The sequence below is a fragment of the Pelodiscus sinensis genome, chromosome 5, assembly GCF_049634645.1.
Source record: "Pelodiscus sinensis isolate JC-2024 chromosome 5, ASM4963464v1, whole genome shotgun sequence".
In the NCBI taxonomy this organism is placed as follows: Eukaryota; Metazoa; Chordata; order Testudines; family Trionychidae; genus Pelodiscus; species Pelodiscus sinensis.
The window spans coordinates 4,672,134-4,700,089 of NC_134715.1; the positions used below are offsets into that span (position 1 = coordinate 4,672,134).

General features: G+C 42.6%; 1 protein-coding gene across 6 annotated transcripts; it reads right to left on the reverse strand.

The window, feature by feature from the left end:
* Positions 1-92: 92 nt before the first annotated feature.
* INTS10 (integrator complex subunit 10) lies at positions 93-27,947 on the reverse strand. 6 transcript variants are annotated; one of them, XM_075929283.1, is made up of 18 exons: positions 27,350-27,947; positions 23,274-23,341; positions 22,847-22,950; positions 20,716-20,855; positions 19,642-19,723; positions 18,610-18,750; positions 17,194-17,365; positions 16,240-16,409; positions 13,310-13,443; positions 12,374-12,527; positions 11,577-11,659; positions 9,368-9,523; positions 7,895-8,003; positions 6,890-6,969; positions 6,231-6,393; positions 5,063-5,156; positions 2,442-2,519; positions 93-474 (listed from the first exon to the last, which is right to left on the reverse strand). In XM_075929283.1, exons 1-18 carry the CDS (start codon positions 27,476-27,478, stop codon positions 318-320), a joined length of 2,214 nt encoding a protein of 737 aa, XP_075785398.1. In that variant the 5' UTR covers positions 27,479-27,947; the 3' UTR covers positions 93-317. The 6 variants fall into 6 exon arrangements, with proteins under 6 accessions (XP_075785398.1, XP_075785397.1, XP_075785396.1 ...); XM_075929282.1 differs by having other exon boundaries at positions 12,374-12,530; XM_075929281.1 differs by having other exon boundaries at positions 12,374-12,539; positions 27,350-27,946.
* Between the last annotated feature and the right edge of the window lie 9 nt (positions 27,948-27,956).

A 27,956-nucleotide genomic window follows, 5' to 3' on the forward strand; every position in this document is an offset into this window, starting at 1 on the left:
TCATATCTTACTTCCTTTTTAATGCTTCTTTCCAATTGTACCAGAACTTTAGCATATTGGAAGTTACACAAACATTCTACTTCACAAAAGAAGAATTTTCAAAATGATTTATTTATAAAAGGTTTGTCTGACCTACCAGCGTAAGAGAAAGTTAGTTTATATAATCCAGGACAAGCAGCAAAGACTGAGTCCCAGAACATCGTCAACATGATTATTTTACAACAGTCCCATTGCTACAGCAATGCTGCGTTTAGAGTCTATAAATATAGCCCTCTTTGCTTTCTCAGCAAGACCTCCTGTTACACTGTCCATGCCCCTCAAGATAGTGTCTGAAGTAATAGTATCTTCTCATTAATGCAGAATCTGTGTAATACCACCATCAGATTCTCTCCGCAGCGTGAGACCTGACGCTCCATAGCCAAGCGGAAATCCTCTTTCACCCCTTTGGTTATTCCCCGGGTTACTGTGTGATGCCTAAAGTCATCAAGGAAACAAAAGACGACAAAAGCAAAAAATTGATCTGAGCAGTAGACTTCCAAGTTGTGCTGTGTATATTAAGGCCCAACGTATAACATCTACCTTTCATATCTGAACTCATTGGGGGAAGAGTGGCCATGTTTTCTAACCCAAGAGGCAGTGTATGCCTTATATCTAGTATCAAAGTGAATTCAGCACCAAGTCAGATAATTAGTTTCCTGTGCCACTAATTCTCTGTGGAGTTGTCGGACAGCTTCCAGGCGGTGATCAAGTCCAAGACTAGTACTTGGCAAGCACACCAGTTCTGGTACTGCTGCAACTAATGTGGTTCTAGCTCATGTGATATCAGCTGTTAGCCTGCTACGCTGAGGTCTCTATTTGCTCTGGCACCTCAACCACCCACTTCCCTTTACACCATTTCAAAGCCCTACTGTCCTGAACTGACACCCATGCTCTAACCCTTGAGCCTGGGATTTCAAGCATTACTGGCACTGGGCTTTTTGGATAGGACAGTCTGCCTGGAGGGAGCTGCTGTCTAGCAAATGCCTCAGCGTAAGTTGGCTCAGTCAGCGAACTGCTGGAGTTCAGAGCACAGGGAGGGACTGGGAGCAAAATCAATTAAAGTGAGGAAAATTGGGGGAGGGATCAGCTAAAAAGAATGATCCAGAAATTAAACCCCCAATGAATCACTGTCCTAAACCAAACCCAACTATTTAAATATTTTCTCCTATACTGAATATCTGCATCAACAAAATCACTCCTCTCAAAGCAGAGAGAAAACTTCCTCAGCAGTTACATTAAAAATAGAGTATTTTAAACATTACACAAATAGCATTTGGCTCTGCTAGAACACTGCTTTGAGGGAACCAATATCCAGACAGCAACTTAATATAGTGGACAATGACTTTAAGATGGAAATCTTATGACCCTAATGCCAATGGGAGGCAGGTGCTAAAATGCGAACCAGCGGTACTGAACATTGTTTTTGGGACAATCCTGCTTTCCGTTCTCATTCCCTCACAAGCCTTTATAACAGCTGCGAGCTACACACACTGGTCTATGCTATAGACCTAGATCAGTGTCACCACCTCGCTCAAGGGTGTGAAAAATCCACTCCACTGAGAGCAACAGCGATACTGACCCAAGGCCCCGGCCGTGGGAGAGCTGCACGGACACAGCTGCCACTTCTCAGGGAGCTGCAGTAACTAGGGTGACAGGAGAAGTGTGTGCCCCATTGTAGTAGCTCTGTGCTATGTCTACTGCTAAAACTACAGCCACTCAGCTGCACCACTGTTCAGCAGTTCAGTGCAGGCACTCCCTGCTGTGTTGGGAGGAGTGCTGGAGTTGTAGTTCATCCGCCTCTCCCAGGAGGGAGCTAGGTTGATAGAACTCTTCCGTGGACATAGTGCTGTCTGCACCAGGCATCAGGTCGGCTTCCCTACACCACTTAGGAATGTGTATTTTTCACACTCCTGAGAGAGACAGCTATGCCAGGGTAAGTTTTCAGCGCAGAGCAGCCATCAAGATCACAAAATAGTCGATACCAAACTAGCAGCGCTGAATATTATTTACAGCATTTGGCAGAGGTGACTATTTTTCACTAACAGCAAGATAAAATTCTGACCAGCAACCACTTTGGTTGAAGAAAAGTTATTGCTAGTAGAGCCAATGGGGCAGTAATAAACTCTTGAAAAGCATTTTAATAAGCTGACTGGACTTCTGTATCATCTGATCAAAATCCCTGTATTTTTGTTTAAAGTCTACAGTGGTGATTAAGTTGAACATACAGACATTTGGCAACTTATGGAAAAAATAAAAGGTTACAAGTGTACAACATGGTTTGCCAAAGAATGTAGGTACAAATGAAAAAAAAAAACATGAATAAAAAAGAGCTGAAAACCATGGGCAGTAAAAACATGTTGACAAAACACGGCACACTATGAGCAGGGGTTTCCACTTGGTACCTGTCAGCAGTCTGCATGCTGGGCTGGAGTACAGGTAAGAACTCCTGCTGCAGTAACCCCAGGGAAGGGCTAGAAGTCCTTTAAAAAACAGCAAACAGCAGCATTCAAACAACCACACTGACTCCCCAGCGCTGCACAACAGCTCTCCAAAGAGAGAAGAACTGGAAGACCAACCGTCCAGGTTAAATAATGGGCAGTGAAAAGGTCACAGCCGCTTCTCCATCACGCTAACACACCCACACTCCACCATGCCAGGAGGGAGTTACTTTTCTGCTGAATAGCAACAAAGTTAGACCACCATGGCCTGAAATAACCGGTCCACAAAGATTTTTAGTGGGACAAAGTTTTCAAAAGTGCTCAGCGCCCACCAGTGGGGCTAGATTTTCAAGATGACACTGAGAACAGTAAGAAATTACATTAGGACAATGAAAACTCCTGAGTGCTGAGAACGGCTAAAAATTTGGTCCAGTATTTTGTGCAGAGCAGGACTGGAAACTGGTTCTTTTCACTCGTTACTTTGCTGCTGCTTACAAGAGCTATTATCAGGGCTAAACGCATGCACAAAGGCATACAACATTTTGCAATCTGGCTGCCTAAAAGTACATCATTAAAAGACTGCAACTGCAGTTGTGTCTCTACACAATATTGTTTAAACACAAAAAGCAATGATTTCTAAACATGTTCCTTAATGCATACCTGTATTTGTAACAAATTGTGAAGTGTCACCAAGAAAATGTGATACTTTAACAAGAGACATCTTCGTTTTTTTAAAATATTGGATAGAAAATGGCAGTGAGATACACCAATGCAAAGCAAAAACTGTTAAACTGTGTGACATTCCAGGCACATTCCAGATTTAGAAACTTGATTCTTGCTATCTGATATTAAATGAGAAGTGACTGTTCAAGATTATTAAGATGCTGACTAGTAAACAGCTAATAGAACAAAATAAAACTGAGGATCTGTCAAATTTGGTAAGTAAGAAATAAAAACCACAAGATCAAGATGGAAATGATTGGATAAACTCTAGAGTCAAGTAAAGAAATCTCAGTGGGGAGCAGGGATAGCTCAGTGGTTTGAGCACTGGCCTGCTAAACCCAGGGTTACAAATTCAATCCTTGTGGAGGCCATTTAGGGATCTGGGGCAAATCTGTCAGGGATGATATGTAGTCCTGCTGTGAGGGCAGGTGACTGGACTCAATGACCTCTCAAGGTCCCTTCCAGCTCTATGAGATAAGCATATATTATTATAATAAGGTTATAACTTTAAGATCTGTTTCAATTTACACTAGGAATGAGATTTTACTCAACTATATGTTTGGGAGTAAAGAAGAAAAAAACAAATCAAGTCAAAAGTGACAAAACCGGATTTTGAAAAAGAACCTAAAATTAGTAACTCTTTCCTTGTCAGACAGTCCCATTTTCCCCTTTCCTAACAGGTCACTTTTGCACTCAGTGGATGCAGGAAACGGTACAATTATGAAGGAGGATTTACCTACAGTGGAGCTTGAAGAACTCAGTGGTTGAACTCCCATCACTGCAGATAATCTAGTGTCAGAGGTAAAGGAATGTATGCAAAAGCCACCAGGGGGCACATCACAGAGGAAAAAGGCAGATGACATCATTCCTAGCCCATAACCTTGACCAGAACCTACTGGATTTATTTTGATGATGGGCTACCATCAGGTTTCCACTTGGCTGATGCAGGCACCACAAATAACTGGGTACAATACACCACCTCAGGCCAACCGTTCAGTATGTGTGTAAGTTTTAAGGACTCTCAGGTCCAGTTGACTTCAGCAGGAGCTCCTGGATGCACAGCACTTTTGAAAATCAGGCCAGACTTTACCATGGACTTAGTGATCTAACTTTAAGCATCTGTTTTTCAAAACCCATCAGTAGTGGGAACTTTAGTAGCCAGAACATCGCTGAACACATTGGAACTTGCCCAGGACATGAGGTTTTAACACCTCAACATTTGTAGAAGTGACAATGGCTCTTTATGACCAAGTTTCTGGACCTTCAAGGGCACTTCTGCCTCCAAGACCTTGCTAAGAGACCTGGTCCAGTCTGACTCAAAGGGAAGTTTGCTTCCTACTGAATCACCTAAATGATTTCCTGCAGCACTCTGTAATAAGCAAGCTGGATTCTGCTTAGCATGCGAGCTCAGAGGAGATGAAAAAACCTCTGTCTGAAGCCAGTGGATAATTAAGTTTACTCTGAGTGTAATTTATACAGAGCTCCATGTGAGCTTTCAAAACTGTATAAAACCAATTCTCCCCTTAATAATTGTAATTATAGTTCTTAATATGGTCTAGCTGATGCCCAATTAGTTAAGGATATTTTTACCATGCAAGTTTCATGATGAAAAATACAGTACTTGGTAAATGCCAGTTATTCCAGTGCAACACAAATTCAAAAAATGCAATTAGACAAGCTTTAAGTTGAAATGCACCAAGATGACCTCAATTTGGTAGAACAGCTATAAACCTATATTCTTGTTTGACCTCTTAGATGTTAGAAAACCTGTATCACAAACATGCTGTCCATAGCATCACATCAAGCAGACAACCAGAACGCATTTCAGATCATTTGAAATAGACAATCTTTTTCTCCCTTACTTGATCAACATTCCTTGATTTGGCAACAATTCCAGATGAATCTTTCCTCCTTCTTGTGTTCTTAAATATGCAAATTCCTCCAGCATATCAATATCTGTAGAAAAAGTTCAGGACTTCATAGAAAAAATTGTTAAAACACACAGGCCTTCATAATCTCCCACAAAAAAGACTGAAGCAATAATATTCCTGATGAAAGGTCAGCCAGAAATAAGATAAAGTTATCTATCTTTAACACACCGTTCTTTGATATACAAATAACATGTTGATAGTTTAACACAATGGTTCTGAATCTTTCCAGACCCCTGTATACCTTTCAGGAGTCTGATTTGTCTTATGTACACCCAATTACATCTAACTTAAAAACTACTTACTGATAATACAAAAGTGCCATAGAACACTATTACTAAAAAACTGCTTACTTCCTATTGTATCATATAACTATAAACTAATTGGAATATAAATATTGTATTTATTGCCCCAAAAGACTACAGACCAAAATCTGAAAGACACTACCCTAGTTTGTTCCCTTAACATCTCCCATAGTTACTGCACACCAGAACAGAATTTTAGTTAGAGATCCATAATTGCAGTTAGATCCCATTGTTTAATTATTGCAATTAGATATCAGTCTAGTTATAACACTTAGCTGACCATATATGCATGTGCATACCTGATTTATGCAGGTATCTGACATATTTTGCATAAACATGCATTCAACCAATTCTGAAAATATGACCACACAATCTGCAAACAGCTGCAAAGTGAAAGTGACAATTTTGGATCTCTGAAACATGCATACCACAATTTTCATTTTTTAGCTGAAAAACTCCAGCTTAATGATCCAGTGTAACCCGATTGTAATGGAAGTGCTGGGACACTTATTTGTAAATAGCACAAACAGCCATTTTATTAAACTGAGGAATGACAGTAATATAGGGATATATATTCTCCAGGTACCAGCAGGAGTCACACATCTGTTTTATAGCCAATTCTACTCTGAGTTGTACGTTATGCATTCCCAATGACTACAAGAGATTTGTATAATATGTAAATAAATGAAGTGGGTATATTGGAAAAGCAAATAAAGAAGATTCTGTTTTTGGAGGCCTTTGGGGTTTTTTTTGTTTTGTTTTGTTTGAGTTTTTTTGTTGCACCGATACAAGGATACTTGTAACATAGTTGAAAAAATTCTCATACTGGAAATTTCCCTGCTGACAGATTTTGTTGATGGCTTTCAGGAACAAGTTCTCCCCCCTTGGCCATTCATGCTGAAGCAACACAACCACATGACCCAAAGCCATATCATCTCTGCTATCTGTGAAAGCTCTCAGCTATAAAATAAAAACAAAAAAAGATTCACTGTACAGATCAGTAACATCAAAACAAAAGACTACACCCAGTGTCCAAAACAAAGAGTGGCACAGACTGAGTACAGCCAGATACTCGGTCAAGCGGGAGGGCAGCTAGTTGCTGTTTAGAGTTGCTAGCATGAGGAATTCAGCCTCTCCTAAGTTAGTCACTTCTTCCCCATTCCAAAAGGAGAGGGAAAGAGGACAGTCATTCCCTCCCAATACAAAGAATAAAAACTACCCTCTGATGCAAACAAACCACCTGTCATGTTTACCTGGGTACAAAAAGCCTCAGGGTCCCCCAACTGCCAAAAGCTCTATCCAGACCGAATTAAGTGAGTAGCACGAAGATAACAGTTACCAATGTACTGTACTAGATGTGGGCAAGAAGAGGGTAGTGCCCCATAATTTTGGGAACAGTGCAGGATAATTTAGGTCTAATATGCACACAGAATATGGATCTTTGACTCTAACTTACCTTGAAACAAGCCAGCAATAAATGGAGGCAATATGGCATAATAGCTTTACTGGTACATGGCCAAAGTTTTAGATCAGAACCTGTAATAGAGAAATTCTATTACATGATTATGCGTGTTATATAATCCTGTCATTTTGATTAACAAGTCAGAATGGGAAGCAGGAGGCACAATCAGACTGATTAAAATGTTCAGTAATTTTTAAAAGCCTGTCTTTTCTCCTTTCTTGTGCTGTGACTATGTATTCTGCTACAGAGTCACATCCTGTTCACGACAAAGCATTTACCAAAGACAAAGGAGGATAAGGAACACCATCTCTTTCCACAACACTAATGTACAGCTTGTTTTCTTTAGGTTACAGACAAGGGTGTTCTAAAACTGAGCTGAGTACAATAAGATTTGTCCTGGGACAAGGTGAAACCAATACTCTCCCATTGACATCAGAACTTTCACACTACAGGCAGTCCCCGGGTTACGTACAAGATAGGGACTGTAGGTTTGTTCTTAAGTTGAATTTGTTTGTAAGTCGGAACTGGTACATATTGTAGGGGAAACTCTAGCCAAACATTTCTCCAGAGCTCAGTTTTATTCTCCCACACCTCACTTCCCTCAGTCCTTTATTCTCAAGCTGAGGTGTCTGCTGAGAAAAGCTGCTCCGCGTCTCCCTGATCTGCTGGGAGGGGCGCTAGCTTCGCGTCTCCCTGGTCTGCTGGGGGGAAGCAGCTAGTGCGGGGTTGCCTCACCCCGTTTGTAAGTAGGGATCCGATGTAAGTAGGATCCATGTAACCCGGGGACTGCCTGTACTATGCAACATAAGGAAAACTCCGAAAGCTTAATGCATATATATTAGTGACTAACATACATACAACGTGCATATTGAAACACTGTCCAGAGCAGTGTAAAGATTTTACTATAATTTATGTCAGTGGGAATCTCACAATTCCTGCCCCACTCTCAAGCTCTCTCTAGACAGCTGTTTAGAAGTGAAACCCCCAAAATCCCCATACCTTTCCTGAATTTAGTCTTCACTTTAGGCTGCTCCTCTTGTTTTACACCACCTTCTTGTATAGGAAGCACCATGTAGCACATGAGGTCAAGTACTTTTTCACATGTCAACTATAAGAGACAATAACAAAGATTTAGACTCTCAAGATTATTAATGTACAATTAAATCCAGATTTATTAGCAACAGAATGATGATTTAGAAAGCTTGCAGTAGGCTGCCGAAATGGCAACACAGAAGAACTTCTCTACCTAACAGAATTTATATATAATGGAATAGTGAGCAAACTAATCTAATTTGTCTGGACAAAGAGAAAAAACTGTAACGTGAATTGATGAAATTACTCCCTTTAAGAGAAGATGCTTAGTTCTTTCATTGTGCTTTTCACGTCAAAGTACAGAAATATTCCATTTTAAAGCAAATTTACTTTTAGAGTTCAAAATGTTTTCATTGTTTCTGAAAGCTTTTAATTAAATTAAGGCTTTTTCAGTCCCTCTTTAGAGAAGTTATCCCCCAAAAGTCAAAACTGCAATTTGATAGCACTTGCAGGAATGCTGTAAACCCTTCTCCGAATTTACTAAGAAATCAAAGTACACAAGAGGGATGTAAAATCAGATGAAAACATTTTAAAGAACCCTGCTTTCATTAGAAATCCTTATCTGTAGAGGAGAAACAGGGGCCAGTGGAGAGGGTGTAGGATGGGAATCAGGTAATCTGGCTTTTACTCAGATTCACCACCGACCTGCCATGTGACCTTGGCCAAGTCACTTTACTTTAGGTCTGTCTTGTCTGTTTAGACTAAGTTTTTTGGGACAGGGAATAATACTGCATTTGTATCCTGCACAGCACCCAGGGCCTCATGTTGGCTGCACTCTCTATGCACTACCGTAGTAATAATAATACAGTATAAAATACATATTCCAAAGCTAAACTGTATTAAGAAGTCGTGCCAGCCAATCTGATTCTCCAGGTTTGCTGAGATGTCAGGTGGCAACTCATTTCTATTATCATATTCCAAAAAGTAAGATTAGGTTTCCAATAACCCTTTTATCACCAGCCAGCTCTCCACCCCCACCCTAGCATACCCTTAATCACTTCCATGTGATCAGCACTAAAAACTACAGGAAAGGATATATGGCAACAATAAACATCAGAATCCTTAGACAAAGGTTGCAATTATCAAACCTACCATTTAAAAAGGAAGGGGATTTAAAATTAAGGTTAATCTAACAAGTAGCGCAAACGTTTGGCAGCACGGGCATTCCCAGCTCAGACACGCGGCCAAACAGAACTGCTTTCACATGAGACACATTTGGCAGCTCTGCCATGCATTCAGGGGCATCTCCGCCCATGCAGTGCCCTTCTGGCTTCAGGTGGCAGGTCTGATCTCCTGCTGGAAGCAGGAAAGCTTAGAGCCCCTATGCAGGGCTAGCAGTCCAGAGGAAGGTGGGAAGAGGGGCCCATACGCTGTACTTACTCTGTATTCTCCAAGAGCAAAGTGGCACGTGGCTAACTGGATAAGTGCTCTCTGAGTCTCTAGGAATGATCCTTGGCCTGTGATCTGCTGCTGAGAATGAGATCCCTGAAGAGCTGCTAAATGATGTAGGCTGGTCACTGCTTTTTTATACTGACCCTTTAAAAAAATTAAACAGAAACTTCTCACACACACTTTACAGGGAAATAAAGTTGCTAATCCTACCTTAGATAACCTCAATTTTGGAGACAAATCTGAGTACTGTAGATTTCAAAATGGCATGATAATTAAGCTATGACCTAATAGGAGAGGGGTACATTTGTGAGCTAATGACAAGGAAAGATATAGGCCTAATTTGTGAAAAATAATTACACTCTTAAATATATATATTTGTCTCATTCTCTCTCTGTTCTTGCGTACACAATTTGTGTACCTGCTTTATTGGAAGTCTCTCTCAATTACTCATTAGACGTTCACCTGCCTGTACTGGGAGGACAGATTTTAAATTATTTTAAAATTTAAAAACTTTTTTTTATGGCAGGCTGCCTGAAGAACGGAGTGATTTACTGAACAAGCATAACAGTGGACAAGACTCCTTGTGTTAAATCCAAAAGGGGGACTATTCAATCTTCATTTTTATACAAACATTTTTACACCTAAATTGCTGTTTTTAAACTCTCAAATCCAGCAGGTACCCCAATATTTTAGTTACTTGGCCCCAATTTACCCCTATATTGAGATGACCGGTAGCCTAAGAAGTCAAAGCTGCCGGGATTATTTCAGGAACAAGACCAAACGGCTATTTCTAATCAGGTATTTGTGGACTCCAGTCTTGAAGAATTCCAGCCAAAACCCAAAGGACCCAAGTGTTCTCAGTGCATGATCACATGACTGTGTCTCTGGTGTATCAGTTTGGCACTTTAACCTATGGTCAGCAGTGAGGAAAGATGTCAACTCATACGCCTCACGAAACAAGGCTTCCTCAGCAGGGTTTACCATTTCCAGAACCAGCAACTCCTCTGCAAGACCTGGGGAAACGGACAGTTCCTAGCATACAGAAGCATCATCCAGGTAATCTGGGGCCACAAACTACAGATTTGCAAGTGTAACCATGTAAATGGTTAACCAATGAGCCTGGGCTTATCGGTTAACGTTCATGATTACGTGCAGGCTCCAGGTACACACACAAGAATGGCCGTACTGGGTCAGACCAAAGGTCCATCTAGCCCAGTAGCCTGTCTGCTGACAGTGGCCAGCACCAGGTGCCCCGGAGGGGGTGGACCGAAGACAATGATCAAGCGATTTGTCTCCTGCCATCCATCTCCAGCATCTGACACACAGAGGCCAGGGACACCATTTCTATCCCCTGGCCAATAGCCTTTTATGGACCTAACCTCCATGATAAAAGCTCCATAAAAGCTGGCTCCCAGAATGCACTGGCTCCTGGGGAGCCGCCTGCCGCTGTATGTTGTTGCCTCCTACTTTGGTTAGGAGTGTGATTTTTTTTGTAAACCAATATAGCTGTGCCATCATAAATCAAGGATTATATGCACTTATCTTACTATGTATTTTAGAAATGCATGTCTGAAAGTCTGTTTGTTCAAGGACTCCACCTAAACAGTAAGAGCTAGGAAACCAAATTTGGTAGGCAGCTTCATCTTATCCTAACTGAAAACAAGGTCAGGATTTGGATCTGCCAAGACAAAGAGATGTGCCTGGAATGTTATTGTTGTTCATAAAATGGAAAAGGAGTAGTCTGATAGGAAGTTATACTGTAGAATGACCAGAGGGGGGCAGCAAAGGGCCAGAGATGGGGACCGGAACAGCTAATACCCCACTGGGCCAGCAAGGAGCAGGGGTGGAGAAAAGGACCTTACAGTTTGTCTGCTTGTGTGTGTGTGTGTGTGTCTGTCCCCCAGTTGGTGGACATGTACCCCTCCTCTGGCTGTGCTGGCTGCAGTTGGCGCTTCTCACCTGGCCCCAAACTGCTGTGGTGAGAGAGGGCTGGGGTTGTTGGTAAACAAGGGGGTTTATAGGCCATGGACCTGGTTTGCGGATAGGAGAATTGAGGGATTCCACCTTGAGAGGAGAGAAGATACAGGGCCTGAAACCTAAAAGGGTGCACTAGAGAAAGGAACGTAGAGCTGCCTCTTTGATCCCTTACACAGATACATTAGGCCATGCAAAATCTAAATCTCATTCTTTCATTTACCTGGTAAATTATCATATCCGTTAGGAAGATTCGTAACCAAAGCCAGGTATCTGTTTTCCATGACAAGCAAATTCTTGTGAATTCTGTGAACACAATCAAAAAAATAGTCTTAGGAAGGGAAGCATTGCAAAGCTTTGGTTTAAAAAGCCTCTAATAATAAGAATGAAAAAGTAAGAGGACAAAAATATTTCAAATGTGGGACCTTTTCTAATCTACTATTTTTCTATTGATCATGTTGTTTGTCAGGACAAGAGTATTCACCCTGTCTAAATACAGCTGACTAGTAATATTTGTAATATAAGCTTTTTCTTTTTTTTTCCCCAAACAACCATGATAGTCAGGAGAAAAAAGGACCCGGTAAGTATCTTCATAGAAACAATTGTTGAAGAAATTATCTGTTACATGGAAATCTTCAGGTAATATCTCCACACTAGCGCTCTCCTGTCAACTTGTGTGTCTTTACCAGACGGACAAACCTTTAAGGTTTTGGAATCCATTTGGTACTATGTTCTCCCACCTCTCTTTCTCTTCTACTACTCCCTATGCGCTACCATAGGCAAACGTGGCTTTCGAGGAAAGATGAATGAATGAGCACAGAAGTATGGAGGATGCAGAAAAAACTAATAAACCAGATTCCAAGACCATTAATAAAGCTTCCTGTCTTAATTCAGACTCAAACCATCTAGGCTTCCAAAATAGTGGGAAATTACAGAAATACCGGAACTGTATTTTAACAGTAAAACAATTCACATCTATAGCAAGGAACTGTAAACAGAACTACCTGCAATCATCCTCACCTTTATCGAGTGATTCCAGAGAATAAAGAAGATCCCAGCTCTCTCTTGCCAGTTTAAAGCTCTCTAGAACTTCAATAGAGTTTGCAAGGTCTGTCTTATTTATTGTGATGTGACGACTTCTCCCCTTCCCAGCAGGGTCTTCATCATCCGAACTCTGCTTGAGGATCAGTATAGACAAAACATTTCGCCGTCATTAATTACATGTTTTTCAAAAGAACCTTGTGGAACTTCTGCAACACTGTGAATAGGCTTCGAAGCAGGTAACCCCAGTACAAATATCTTCAAATTAGACTTCTCACTATTTCTACACTTAGCATTAGTTATATATTAAATATTACTAACTCAGTAAAAATGAAAAATAGTGAAAGAATTTGGCATTGTACTCTAAAAATAAGCTATCAAGGTCCCAAGTGCCACGTCATCTTAAAACAGCATCTCTAAAGAGTTCACTCCATCACTCATTGGTCCAACTGTGATATTGTGACCCAGATTACAGTAAAATAATTACTGAAGTAAATAAAATTTAAACCTTCTCAGTCAATCCAAAGCCATCCTGGCCTGCTGCAAATCAGATGTAACTGTTCTAAAAACGTGCACTTTTACCAGCGATGTAATTCCATGAAATAGTATTTGTCTCTTATGAAAGAGACAGAGCACATGCATAGCGGTTATTACAAGCCAGGTCAGGCTGTTATGCAGTGGCATTTTACCTGTGCAATTCCTGCCTGGAAACAAACAAGTAGCAAATCATCTCAGTTCAACTACTTTCACGTGATACTAGCACACTGCAGTATTGCCAGTAAAATTATTTTGTTCTTCCTTCTAACCAGAAGTCTCCTTCCTGGCATATTTTGGTCATAAACATAAATTCCTAATATTTCATATTCAAATAGTGATAGTGTTTCTCTTAAGAATGGAATAGTCTAAAAGAGTTACCATTGTCTTCTCCCTTCCTTCTGCAAGTTTCCTCTTTTTATGTATGTGCTTGTTGCGATCAATATCTGCATCACCATAAACACTGGACACATCCTCAAGGAGAACCAACGGAACTTGATTTGGTGCATTTGGCCCTATATTTAAAAATGAAATTAAAATTTGCTCTAAACTGAACTAAATGACCATTTGCCTGCCTCGAGGTTTATTACTCTTGCTTGTTGGGCAGAAGAATGTAAAGTAATTCAACAAATTGCCAGCTTATTTTACACATTGACACAATGATAGAACTTGCTTTGAAGGGAGATGTATCGTATCCTCTGCCAGAAGTCATGGGGATTTGCTCAAAGCTCTCAGAAGATCTTGGAATCCCCTTCTAATGGAGCAGTCACAAGACAAGCTAGAGTTCTAAGTATTTTGTCTTCAAGCATCATTAACTTTCAATTAAAAGCAATCATTAAATAACACCAGTCATTTGTTTCAGTTGGCCAGCAGCCCTAAAAGCAGCAACCAAAGAAAAATTCCCAAAGAACTCTTCACGGGAAAACAGAGCAGAGTCTTGATGGCCACTGAAGCCTCAAAAGAGGAATGCAGTTGTTTCATTGCAAGCTTTCCTTAGTAAAGCGCTTGCTTATGGGCCTCCTCCTGCTGCCTTCAAATGTGTGGGATCAAGCTTTTAGCTGGCTGCCAATATCCTCTCCCCCTTCTCGTGACTGGCTCCCCAAAGAAGCTTAGCTGTGGGTAAAGGATAGCAGTGGGAGTCAGGCCATCTGAATCCTACTTCCAGGTGTGCCACAGAGTTTCTGCGTGTCCCCAGCAAGTCATTTAAGGTCTCGGTGCTGAAGTTTAGTCATTTGTAAAACTGAGGTAGGGAAGAATTACCTCCATGTGCCATAGTGTGCTGCACCACACCGCACCGGTATTAGATGGCTTGGCAGAAATCAGCATGGGGAAGCCTCTCAGCCAAGTTATGGAGTGGTGGGGGAGGTGGGGGAACTTTGAGCCGGTTCACATCCTGAATCTGCAGGCTCCACAGCAGTCTCCGGGGCAGGGGACTAGCACCCTCTTCACCCACTTTGTGTTCTGCCCCCAGGGAGCACAGGGCTAATTCATCCCTTACGGCCCTCTCCTGCTGAGCCACCTCTTGAGCCACGTTTCCCTACAGCCTTAGGGGTTAGTCCCTGTCTACTCGCACAGTAGCTGGGGACAGGAGGCAGCTGGGTAATGTCTGTAGCTGTAGCAGCCTGGAAGCGTTAGCTGCCTTTAACACAGTGTAAGTGGGAAGGGACAAGCTGCTCCCAGCCATGGAGAGGCAAGGGGAAAGAGATAAACTCTACAGGGACACAGGCCAGGTCATCCCTTCTCCCGCTTCTGATGATGCTGGAAGCAGCTCCAGTTCCTTCCCTCCCACACCGTGCCAACGGCGGCTGCTGACCATGTTCCGGTGTGAACTCTGGCAGAAAGCTAGGATGGGCACATGACCCTTTGCCTCGGGAAGACACAATATCAGGCACCAGGACAGTGGATCCATCTTGGGAGCCCAGTGGGTGGAGAGGGTGAAAGTGAGTAACTTCTCCCCCTGTGAACCCTAAAAGCCTTAAAGACTGAGGGAGTTTGCCAGATCAGGGATGGTCAATTCCAGCCCCTCTGCTGCTGACCTTTGGGCTTTCCCTGGGGGCCACCAGCCTCCCCTCATGGCAGCTAACCCCACTGCTGGCCTCCCTGGCTAGCCCCAGGGGCTCTCTGCTCCAGCAACATCTGTGGTCCTGCCAGGAGGATGTTGCCAGACCAAGAAGTCCTGGGTCAGGCAGTTTCAACCTGTATTTCTTTTGAACAGGAGCTTGGTCAACCTGACGCTAGTCTGAATGTTTGGACTGCATAGTTCTGACTGATTGCAGTTGAACTTGCTTGGATACCAGTAATTTTACCAGGTGTCCTGCATTCAGCACAGGGAAATATCGTCACCCTAGCATTAACTATACCTTTCCTGATTTATGAGTGTCCTATTTTTCAGTCGTCTCAGGATAGCCATGTTAGTCTGTAACTGAAAAAAACTGAACAATGACTGGTCCTGCAGCACCTTAGAGACTAACAAAACATGTAGATCAGTGGTCCCCAACACGGTGCCCGCGAGTGCCATGGCACCCGCGGGGGCATTTGTGTGCGCCCGCCAAGTGCTCGGGGCTGACCCCGCCCCAGGCATGCGGTGCATGCGTGGTGCTGGAGCCAGCCCCAGGCGCACGGAGAGCACCGGCCCCGGGAGCGCGGTGAATTGGCCGCCCGAGCCCCGGGTGCACGGCGCATGAGGAGCGCCAGCCCTGGACGCATGGCGAATTGGCCACCCCAGCCCCGGGAGCGAGGCAAATTGGCATCCCCGCTCCCAGGTACGCAGCTATGGGGGGCGGGGGGGTGCCGGCTTTGGGCACGTGGCTCTGCAGGACGCTGGCCCCAGGCTTGCTGCAAATGGGCGACACCACCTGTGGCCACGTGGCGCATAGGGTTGCTGGCCCGAGGCACGTGGCTCATGGGGGTGTGGCGTATGCGCGGCCCCGCCCCCAGGTGCACAAGTGTCCCCGCCCTCTGGCGCCTGGTAGGCGAATGGCCACGCCCCCTGGCGCCCGGCAGCTTCAAACAGTTGGGGACCACTGATGTAGATGGTATCATGAGCTTTTATGGGCACAACCCACTTCTTCAGATGAATGGAGTAAGTTTGAGAACATTATGAACAATAGTTAAAGGGGAAAAGAGGTTGGATCTCACCTTCAAGTACAGCACTAGAAGATATGTCAGATACAACCCACAGGTAGAGATTTAGGCTAAGACATTTACAGTGACCAGAAATAATTTCTAAAGCTTACAACAGCGGTTCCAGAAAGATTTTTATATTGTTTACATCTGAAAGATCTTTATTCATTCGTGTTTTAAAAACTGACCTTGGAAGAGAGACGGCTGGATGCTGTTGACATACTGGAATGCATTCTTAAAGAAGACCAGCATGGTGGAATACACTACTTGATTCTTATACTTAGCATGGGCTTCGTTATCAAAATTACTGATATATCTGCAGAGGTCTTTCATTCTGTGTAAAATATCACCAAAACTTCTACAAGATAAGAGACATAGTCAAAGACAAAAAAAAAAAAAAAAAAAAAAAAAAGACATGAAAGACTTCTAAACTCAAGAAATGCAAATGTAAATAACATTTCAAATGTATTAGTAAGATGGGGAGTGGGAAGGGGACGAAAAGGACGTTACCGTCTCTTGCTACTCTAGGAGGAAATAACATGTATTCAGCAGACAATCAGACAAAATTAGTGAGCAACAATCAAAGATCCACATAACTCTAGCACTTGCACTTCCTAGGAAAACCTGGAAAGTCTTTCCTCTCACCAGATAAGAGGGATACTAATGTATTTAGCAGACAAGGGAAAAAAACATAAGTGCTGGCTACACCAGTAAATCATGTACTGGAAACAACAAGCGACAGGTGAAGGTAAACTGATACAGAACATACTTTAATGCCAGTGTAAACAAGGGCAAATGCACTGTCTACATACAGCGATGAATGCAGTTTGTTCTGGTCTCCATTTGCAATTCAGCATTCGTGCCTTGGGAATGTTAATGAAGAAGTTTGGCTGTATCCATTGCTCATGTCTGTCAGCACCAACCTAGTGGTGGTGTTAGTGTAGATCACGCAACTGAGTCATTTCTTATGTGGGCAATGTTTACAGAGTCCTGGCAGATATGTTATGGGTTGTATGCTTTTGAGAAATATACTGGGCTGAAATTATACAGCACAACTTAAAATTCAACTTGTTCTATAGTCCAGCTTATTGAAGAACTGAAAAGCCAAACTCTCTTAGGAGGAAAAATTACACATTTCTCACCTTCTTCCTTTATCCATCTGCCATTCACATCTCATTCCCACGACAGACAATATCTTAAACAGCCTCTCCCACGGGTCTGTAATTTGGGACGATTTCTCAGTCAGACCTTCTATTACGTACTTCTGAGAGCTACGTTTGCTGGGGGACATGAGATCAGAGGTATCTTGTGAACCTAGAATAAAGAAGAAAGACATCTCATCTGTCTTAGATCTCTGTATCTTTCTTAACTTGTATCAAACATACTCCAAAGGCAGTTGTATGATCATTTATTTTACATTTGGCCTTAAGTTCTAAGCAGCAGAAGAATTCTATTACAATTATTTTTCAATAAGGTCCATCGCTGTTTCATCTGCACACCACCCCGTGGACAAGCACAGCAGTGGCCAGTCTGGTTAGTCTTTGGACTAGGAACCTCCCAGGAAACCACAGATGCTACAGAACATGCAGGTGTTGGAATTTAGCAGATGATATTTTTTTCTTCCTAATAAGCCAAAAAGTCCGCGTCCTATTAGGGGAACTGTACTGCTGAGCATGCCAGTTTGAAGGCTTAAACTTCAAAAAGGGGAACTGACTAACACTTTTAGCCCCATGAGTCAGCAGCCAAAAGAATTCTAGGTAGGGGACAATACACAGGAAAAGGAAAATATCAGCTTCTTTAAAAAAAAGTCTGTTTGTAAGGAAGAGATCTAGTTATAAACAAATATACCAATTACTATGGCTCATTGTAACAAGCAGCTGGGCACTACTACTACTACAGCGGAGACTAAGGAAGGAGACTAGATTCCCCTTGCCCACACACATTTATGGAAAATGAGGCAGTAATGAAATATGCATGACTTACAATCACCTTGTTAACCCTCCCATATTTGCTAGTCTCACTTCGTGCATAATGCTTGGATAATGAAGGACAGGAATGTATTATGTTGTGCAGAAAAGCAAACAAAGTAAAAATTGCTTCATAGCCCCACTCAAAATATGTCAAAAGTGGAGACTGATTTGTAAAGAGTTAGGGAATTAACCTGGTATGATGCACATAGCTAAGTTTCAACACAGGTAATGATATTTTGCTAGCCTTAAAAAACAAAAACAAACAAAAAAACAGTTTCAAATGGACATGAATCTCTTTCATAGCCTCAACTGCTTTGGGGCCTTGAAAGGGCCATTAAGTATCTGCTGCATTATTTTACTGAAGTGGCTGCATTTCATTAGTGGATATAATGACCTCTTATCTTTTACCCTCCTTATAGGCATGTTCGGAGGATTATTTAGCATTCTGAAATCAAAGGAAAGATTCAGTACAACTGTAAAATGATTTTATTACCCCAATTTAGTGGCAGATATTCCATAAAATGAATACCTTATTCAGGTACACTAATCTAAGAGGATTTTAACATAATTTGTTAAAGATGCTCTTACCTTGATATTGGTTTTCGGGTTGTGTAGATCTAGTTACATAATTAATATAAAATTCTGCTGCTTTGTTTAAGTACTTATACAGCAAACTGGCAGGTAGCCGAACATCAGGGTTGTTAATGATTAGAGGAAGAACATCACAGACTAAGAGATGAAAAAAGCAAACGGTTTATTTTTTCTGTTACTTGTTCTGGCTACATAAAGAATTCAAACTCAAACAATGCAAGTTTCCAGAATCTTCTGTCCAGCCAAATATCTTCATGGCATACACACAGAACAATCTAATAAAAATATAAAACACTTTTGCTGGAAGGCTGCAATGTAATACTGCTTTATTTTTTAGAATTCAGAATAACACAGGAAAATCCCAAAACAGAGAGAGACAAAGGCTGCTTTCTGAAGACTAACTATCCAGATTATGGACTTTCTTATACAGCTATCTAGCCTGCAAGCCTTAAAGTGAAAGTGTCATATCAATGCAGTTTTTAGTACACCACAGCAGTTAGCCACTAAATGCCTTCGGATGCTGTCCAGTTGTTGCCCAGTTTTTAAAGTAGTTGAGCCTCCAATGATTTTCAAATCAACTTGAACCATAGAGCAGACTTGGCTGAAGGTGGCCTGATTTTTTTCTGAATCTGTTCCAAGGCCAGACGGTCTTGAAACCACATCAGCAAAACTGGGTCAGGCTGTTTTAAACTGGGTGTCCACTATGACTCTAAACGGTTTTAAAACTGTTTAGAAAATTTCCCCAACATAAAATAAGTCCTAAGTGCTGGCTTCCATGAGTATACAGTACCCTAGAATTCAGTGCACCATTTCAGCAAACAGATGGTATACTAACAGTAGCCAAATTTGTGTGACAGCTAATCCAAGAGTTCTCCACACATCCACTTTAAGGACTGCCAACTCATTTCACACACGTCATTAAATTTAAAAGATTTTTTTCAACACCACCTGAGGCTGAAGAGTTCTTAAATGATACCAAGCTTTGCCATTCAATTTTATAATAAAACAGACACACTTGTATTTTCTTACCAAATAATTTCCTAAAGCAATTGACCGGGGATTCTTGGTCCTCAATATTTTCAGCCTCTAATAAAGTTTCTCCAAGGCCCACCTGTGTAAGGGATTAAAATGAGTGTCTACTCAGTACCTTCAGTACCTCAAAGCAATTGAGCAAACATTCTCACATCACTAGCGTTCCATCATGACCTGAGATTAGTATGCCGGGTAATTTTCATTTACACTTTACAATTAAACAGTAATGTTTTAGTATATGTGAAGTCAGTATCAGGAGACAAATCCAAAAGCAAAAATATACTGCAGGATATATTTCAGTAAGCTCACTGTCTCTCTCTTCTACTAAACACAGTAAAACTCCGATAGTCCGGCATCCAACTGTTCGGCACTCCCGATACTCCCGCATCAAAATGCCAAGCGCTCCTGACCAGCTGATTAAAAAGCCTGCTGCTCAGCGTAGGTGCTGGCTGTAACCAGAGGGAGCATAAAGTTCGGGGAGGAGGGGAGGGAGTGGGATCGTGTTACGGTATGGAGAAGAGCATTTTGCTTCAGTGAAGGGGAAAGGGGAGGGGAGGGGGAAAAGGATCAGGTTACAGCAAGGAGGAGAGAGATGTGAAGGGGAAGGAAGAGGGAGGGAGATTGTGTCCTGGCCAGCTGTTAAGCTGTGCAGCTGTACCTGACCTCCTGATTCTCCAGCAAATCTGATAATCCAGCACCACCTAGGTCCAAAAGGTGCCGGATTATCGGAAGTCTACTGTAAGAAGTAACTGACAAAGCAGTGATGCAGTATCATTTTCTAGTAAACTACATTTCATTTTAACATGAGAGTACAATCTCTTTTTATACTATTCTGGCTTACTTTTTACATATGGACTCTACAAAAAAGAGAGACTGCTTTGTTTTCTTGGGTTAATGTAATCCTTCTATCTTTCAGTTGGTGCCTGAAGGTATGACAGTTGCCTGAAATGTCATCAGCAATTCTGGAGTTTAAAAAAACTTACACTCATCTGACAATGCACATAAGGTGGACACAAAGGTATGGACTGATAAGACTGTTAACAGTGGAAAAGGAGCGAAGTTTTCTCTTACCCCATGCTGCACCACAGTCTCTGGGAAGCGTCGTAGAAGCAGCAATAGCATTTCTGCCCTTTCTAGTGTATTAAAACACTGCTCTGTGGCCTTTAGTAACATTTCACACTGAACTCGACCAGGAAGGGTCTCAAATAAACCTAAAAAAAAATAGCTATTGAAATAAAAACCAATCTGAACTGGGACAGGGAAAAGAGCAAAAGATCAATGCTGCCTTGTAATTCACAATGACAAAAGTCATGCTGTAGTGCGCTATCATAGTACAGCATAGTTGTTGCAATAGAAATGGCACCCTTATCTACGTGAGAACAATATACATTTTCTTCTAAGTATATTTCAGGGTAAAGTGCTTGGTTAATAAAAGTTCCTTTAAAAACAATTTAGAAAACTTAAAAACTTTATAGTAATGCCTGGGAACAGTGACAGCAAAATAATTTGTTAAGACAGATGGCAGCCTCATGAAGAATTCCCTTTGAGATTTTTAAGAATGAATGTTGCATGTAGATAATTAATTTATTTATATGAGACAATAGCATGTCATATGAGTCAGCAATACAATGCTCTCGCAAAAATACAAATGCAATTTTGGGTTACATTAACAGAGACATAACATGCATGTCACAAGAAGGGACAATACCACTCTATTTGGTGCTGGTTAGGTCTCAGTTGCGGCACTATGTCCAATTTTGGTCACCAAACTATACAAAGGATGTGGAGGAACTGGAAAGGATCCATAGGAAAGCGACAAAGAAGATCAAAGGGATGGAATGCAGCCATATGAGAAAAGACTGAAGGTACCGGGTATGTTTAGTTTGGAAAAGAAGAGATTTGAGGGGGTGACATGAGAGCAATCTTCAAATATCTGAAAGGAGACCATAAAAAGATGGAGAAAAGTTGCTCTTGTTTGCCTCAAAGGGCAGGACAAGAGGCAAAAGGTTGAAGTTACAGCAGAACAGATATAAATTAAGTCTCAGGACAAACATCCTACCTGTGAGAACAATAGGACAATGGAGAATGTATGAGAGTGAACATGTAGACATGTAATCTCCTTCAGTGGAGGTTTTCAAAAAGGCTGGATAGCCATTTGTCCTGCATGGCTTAGACACAACAAATTATGCATCTTGGCAGAGAGTTAGGAGAGATCAGTGTTTCTCAACAAGTGGTACAAGTACCCTTAGAGGTACTTGAGAGAAGTCGGGGGGGTGGGGGATGTCAACACAACCAAAACCTGAATTTTTGTTTTAAGTTTTACAGCGCTTTATTTTTGTACTTTACATCCAAAAATTTAATCGCCCACCCAGCTATGATTAAGTTGCTTAAGCAAACATGTTGCAATAGTAGAAAAAAATTGCGTGTCTAAAAACCTGTAGGTACTGGTTTAAAAAAAAAATGTACTTTATAAAAAAAAGGTTGAGAAACACTGAGCTAGATGACCCTTACGGTCCCTTCTAACCCACTGGTTCTATGATTCTACATCCTTTATTTCTCCCTTAAGAGGGTCAATTTCCAGGAATGTCTCATTATCATCAACAAATGATAGCCATTCAATTTATTTATTGGTGGCTTGCTTGTGTCATTACAAGGCATGGCAAAGAATTGTGGGAAATGAGAAAATGAGTAAAAAAGAACCGACGCGTCTAGCTAAAAATAAGAGCTCTACATGTTTACTCACATACATTCTCATGAGGCGTTTACGAACATTTGGTTCCGTACTCACTATACAAGCTGTTCTATATGACCCAGCTCCACAGCCTTCACTTACTGCTCTGATGCATGTACCCAGCCAGAAAACTACATTTGGTTCATCAGACTCAAGTCCCAATTTCACAAGCTACCTGTTGGTCACCAAACCTCTGCCAGCCAACAATAAGTTGTTTTCTGGCAAGGGATCCTGACAGGGTAAAAGAGCCAGTAGCTGCACTTCTCACAGTATTCCAGCTCCCTGCCCTGCTTCTACATGTGTCTCCTAAGCCTAACAGTGCGAGTCTCTGTGGCTGAGAGTCACTGTATCCAACAGACCAACAGATAGTTCATCAGACTAAGATGCAGCTTCCAAGTCAGCTGTGAAACCTGAGGATTTCTTCTTATATTCCCACTAGATTCCACCTCCCTCAGGTGACAGAGTCCTTACCTCTTAAGAACTGAGTCTGCTTATCCTGCGAGTCATTCCTTAATGCTGATGTAATAACATTAATCTCCCGCCATACCATTGGTTGGTCTGGAAAATTCACAAACCTGGAATAAAGGGTCAGGTAAAAAAAATCCCAAATTCAGTTTAAAACAGAAAGCTTGCTATGAAGGCACCTGTATGGAGAAAAGCAAGTGAACATTTTGCTTTCATGGCTGATTTTGTTTTTAAAAGATTAGTAAGATTTGTCTAGTTTGCCTATAGAAATAACATAATAGTATTGCATCTCTGAAGATCCCCTCTGAAAATCTAAGTACTGTGCTATACAGCATGGAAAAAGACAAGTGGAACGTTTCTAGAGTTCTGTGTTCAGCTACATTTACAGTACAATTCCAAAAGATAACAACACAAAAGCATTTCTGTTACTTACATGTCATATAACAGCCTGCCAGCGGATGCTGTCCGCTCAGCATTCCTCTCAATGGTGTACATTTCATACTAAATCAACGGAGAATGGAACATTAATCACACTGTATATACTCGAGTACCCATTTACTTCTTCCATATTGAAAGCTGCCACTAACTTGTCTTAATGTGCCCATATTTGAATAGTAAATACTGAAAGTACTACAAACCATACTCAATTCAGAAACTAAAAACTGATGGTAAATATTTGTAACCATACGAACATATTAATTTAACTGCTATGTATTTTATCTTCTTTAAAATAAAAACAAGCAATGGCAATACAATGAACTCCATCAATTACCCAAGTAAGTTTACTCCCAGAAAAACTACTCAAATTGGTTTAAGTTTTGACAACACTTAAGGCCAATGTAAATAATTGAAAACACCATTGGAAAAAGGTTATTTTTATACAAATAATCATCCTGCTGCAAAGCTTTAAACCAAAACAGTGCTGCATTGTGTCAGTGAGGGAGACACAAAAAGCTGACTTTACACCATACAAATATACACAAGTAGCGAAACTGACTAACCTATTTTTATGGTCTTTGCTGAGTGAAATGCCAAAAGCAATTAAACTTTTACAAAGTTTTCATTTTTAATTGTAGGAAGATTTTAAAAAGCAAACCAAAACCATGATCTTTAACATGACAATATCTGTACAAGTTGAGCATAACATCCATCTTCACCTGATGGATTCTGATACTTCTACCCTATTTGGAGTTTGGAACACTTGTAATTTTCTGCTGAAGAAATCTGATCAGTTTCTTGCATATCCAAGTACCCATTCTCTCCTCCTTCAAATCCCTCTTTCAATCTCACTTCTCTGAAAATTTTCTAGGTTGAACTCCTCACTGAGTCCAGGCATTCTTGCTTCTTCACCCTTGACCTGTATATCATATTTGTCGGAGTTAAACTGTGAGCTCATGGGGAAGGTAAGTCCTAGTCTTTAAATCTTCTGTAAACCACCACATACATTTATGAAGCTGTGCACATTTTATTATCAAATAATGGTAAAAAGGTTATTCAAGTGTGCAAAGTTAAAGTGCCAGACATTTCACTGGTGTAAATCAACAGCCTTCCTTTGACTTGAAAGGGGAGGTATGTCAATTTATACCAGCTGAGAAGTTGGCACAAATTCTCTGAAGTCAAAAAATATTAAAGTTACAGTTAACTCTCTACCACTGAATGTATGCACTACAACATGCCATTTGTACTATATGATCACATGCTGTTTTTTCCACAGAACCAATGCCTCATTCAGTGTGCAAACTAGACATGTACAGAGAACAAGGCAGCAGTGCCATATTTGTAAATAATGTATTAGAAATGAAGATGAGGGATGCACAGTCAACTAAATGTGACAAATTTTACTTTGTCAGTGCACATTAATGTACTTGGATTTTTATGAATAAATGTTTTATCCTCTCAAATGAGTGAAATCTGCCTCTGTACTGTACCTCATGTGCAATTCAACTCACAGCCAGGTACACTTGGTGTACATGTATGGTGTATGTTAAAAGATTTAATCTAGATTTACACTATTGTAATTCAACAGAATCTGAACTACGAGGAGGAAGGGATGACCAGTCCCATCACCTCATTCACTATGTACCACACCAACTCATTTGCTGCAGTCTCTCCATCTAAATATTAATGATGCAAATGCCTTAGAGAAAAATGAGTTCGCAATGATATAAGTAAAGATTGCAGAGATTCCGAACACACATCTGTGAACCATTTGCTGGGGGCCTGCAGAGGACTGTTCCTTCCTCATTGCTAGATTTAATAAAAAGTGCAATAGTTACTTCTTAAATATTACTTTTGTTTGGAAACTGTTGCTGTAATTGTCACAGGAATGTTACTTGTTCATAAACCAGCAAGCTAGTGGGGCCATGCAACTGGGAATAGCTGGGAAGGTGGTCAATGACACTCTTTTCTGAGTCATGTTATGAAAAAGTTTGAAAACTACCACATGCACACAACGGCAGCATTCTTTAAGTGACGTTAACTTTGGCATTTCCTCATGTATCTATGCTTCACTCTATAGCCTTTGCCATATGCAAACACTTATGAACATGCTTCATTTTTAGCACCAGCACATCTACTAAAGTCAAGCACATGCTTAAGTGTTTGCAGGATTAGGGCTCTCTCTTCTTAGTGGAGATTTTCTATGGAATTCCCTAGTTTGTTAAATTTTTAAAAAATTAAATAGAACCTTGATTATTTGCCTTGACAATGCAATTAGAAGACAAGCTTGACAGAAGCAAAAAGAGTGCATATCCAACTGAGACCATCCTAACGAATGAGGCCACATCTACACTTATAAATTTAAATTAATATAGTTATGTCCCTCAAGTTTGAAAAATCCGTATACACCCCAAGCTATGTGGTTAAGCAGACCTAAACCCGAGTATGGAGGCAAGTAGACTGATGGAAAAATGCTTCCATCACCCTAGTTTCAGTTTCTCCAATATAGAAGGATTTTTTCCATCTGTCAGCACAGGCTGCATCTATATAATGGAGATACACCAACATAGCTACAGTGCTGTTCCTAGGCCCCGGGCAATCAACAGTGAAAGCCCCATGTTCCTATCCATCAACCTTAGGCCCCTACCCTCCACTCCAGGCAGCCAACAGTGGAAAAGTAATAATGGACTTTATTACTGCAAATAAGAAGATCCATTATTACGTTCCCACAATTTTCCATGGCAATTTTTGACAATCATCCTGTAATTCAAATAGATCTTGGCAATATTTATATTTTGTTACAGTCTGAAAGTGTTAAGGAATTGTGTCATGTATGAGTTTGTACAGCTGAACCTTCTTTGACATTATGGGAACAAAATGAAGTACTAGCCAGCACACCATGCCATCATTAATCGCTTATTGCTCCATTAGTCCATTTGTGTTTTTGTTTCACCAGACTGGAATTTTGTTGTACTGAAAGGTGAAGAGAAAGGAAAGTATTTGAGCTGACCAGGACTGAAACTTTTTTTGTCTCCATAAATCAAGTGCTCTGGACTATCGCTTCTGAAGTATAGGCTTCTACTTTTCAGGGTAGTCTTGTATGACTAAGGTGTGGTTTTTTAGATGCTGCTTGTATTTATTAGAACTGGGAGCACTGACTGTTGGGAAGCACAGGAAACAGGAAGGAGGGGGGAAGAGATGGGCCAGGCCTGAGTGAGAGCTACAGAGGGGAGCAGCAGCAGCAGCTTTGTCAAGAGGTTTCACCTTTGATAAATAAAGGCCTGTTGAGGTTTGTTACTACCTTGCTTGCATGATACAACATAAGGCCCCAACCCTGCAAGGGTCCCATCTCCCAGAGCATAGGACACCAATGAGAGCTGGAAGTAAACCAACTGAGGATGCCAAGTCCATGCATGTCAATGAACCCACATCAAACCCTAGTGGGCGTGGCTCCCACCACCGCCCTGCCAGAGCAGCCCGGGGGCTTAGCCCATTCGCCTTGGACAACTCACCCAGCATCCCTGCGCAGGGGGAGCCCGGCTCAGCCACAAGCGGGTGTCCGAGGCCACAGGGACAGCCCCGCAGCCGGGATCCCCAGTCCCCAGGGGATGTGGGGCAGCGTTGGGGGGGGGGCAGGTCACTGGACCATCCCACGCAGGGGGGAGGGGCGCGAGACACATGCTGCACATGAGGCTGAGCCGGCCGCAAGACATTGTGGGCAAGGGTCGCGAGGCGCGGGCCGCACGCAGGTGTGAGGCAGCCGCAAGGCATTGTGGGCAGGGGGCGCGAGGCGCGGGCCGCACGCAGGTGTGAGGCAGCCGCAAGGCACTGTGGGCAAGGGGCGCGGGCCGGACGCAGAAGTGAGGCGGCCGCAAGGCACTGGGGGCAAGGGGCGCGAGCCGCACGCGAGGCTGAGGCGGCCGCGCGGCACTGTGGGGGCAGGGGGCGCGAGGCGCGAGCGAGGCTGAGGCGGCCGCAAGGCACTGTGGGGGCCGGGGGCGCGAGGCGCGAGCGAGGCTGAGGCGGCCGCAAGGCACTGTGGGGACAGGGGGCGCGGGCAGCCGCCCTGACCTGGATGTTGAAGTCGGCCGGGTAGAGGCTCCGCGCCGTGATGAGCCAGGCCTTGGCCGCCCACAGGTCCCCCTGCACCAGGTCCCGGGCCCGCTTCACCAGGAACTCGCAATCGCCCTGCGCCGACATCCTGCGCTGCCACCGGCTTCTAGCTCCCGCTCGGGCGCATGCGCGCGGTAACGGCGCCGCACGTCACCGCCACGTGCTGGCCCGCCCGCCCAACGCACCGGAAAACACAAGGCAGCCGCCAGTGACGGGTAGCCGCATCCGCCATGTTGGCTGCGGGCAGCAGGGCACTTCCGGCGTGGCGCCGCAGCGCTGGGTGCAGAGCCGGCTTGTCCCGCCCTTCCTCGGCGTCTCGGGGGCTGCGCAGAGAGTGGCCCGCCTCCGCCTGCGCCGTACGGAGACTGCCTGCTCCGCTTGCCGCCTGCGGGCCCTGGGGCCCAGCCATGGCCCTCCGCCTCGTTACTAGAGTGACGGCATTCCCCCGTCGCCATGGTGATAGCACCTCTCCTTCCCCACCCCATCACCAGGGTAACAGCATTCCCCCGTCGCCATGGTGATAGCACCTCTCCTTCCCTACCCCATCACCGGAGTAACAGCATTC

What these genes read in the sequence shown, in the direction of transcription:
- INTS10 (XM_075929281.1), bottom strand. Translation starts at nt 27,478, where the DNA reads ATGTCGGCGCAGGGCGATTGCGAGTTCCTGGTGAAGCGGGCCCGGGAC. An exon ending in CGGCCGACTTCAACATCCAG is followed by an intron (nt 23,342 to 27,349) that starts GTCAGGGCGGCT and finishes CCGTTGATTTAG; the next exon opens with TATGAAATGTACACCATTGA. An exon ending in TTGCTTTAGGAAATTATTTG is followed by an intron (nt 18,751 to 19,641) that starts GTAAGAAAATAC and finishes TTCATCTCTTAG; the next exon opens with TCTGTGATGTTCTTCCTCTA.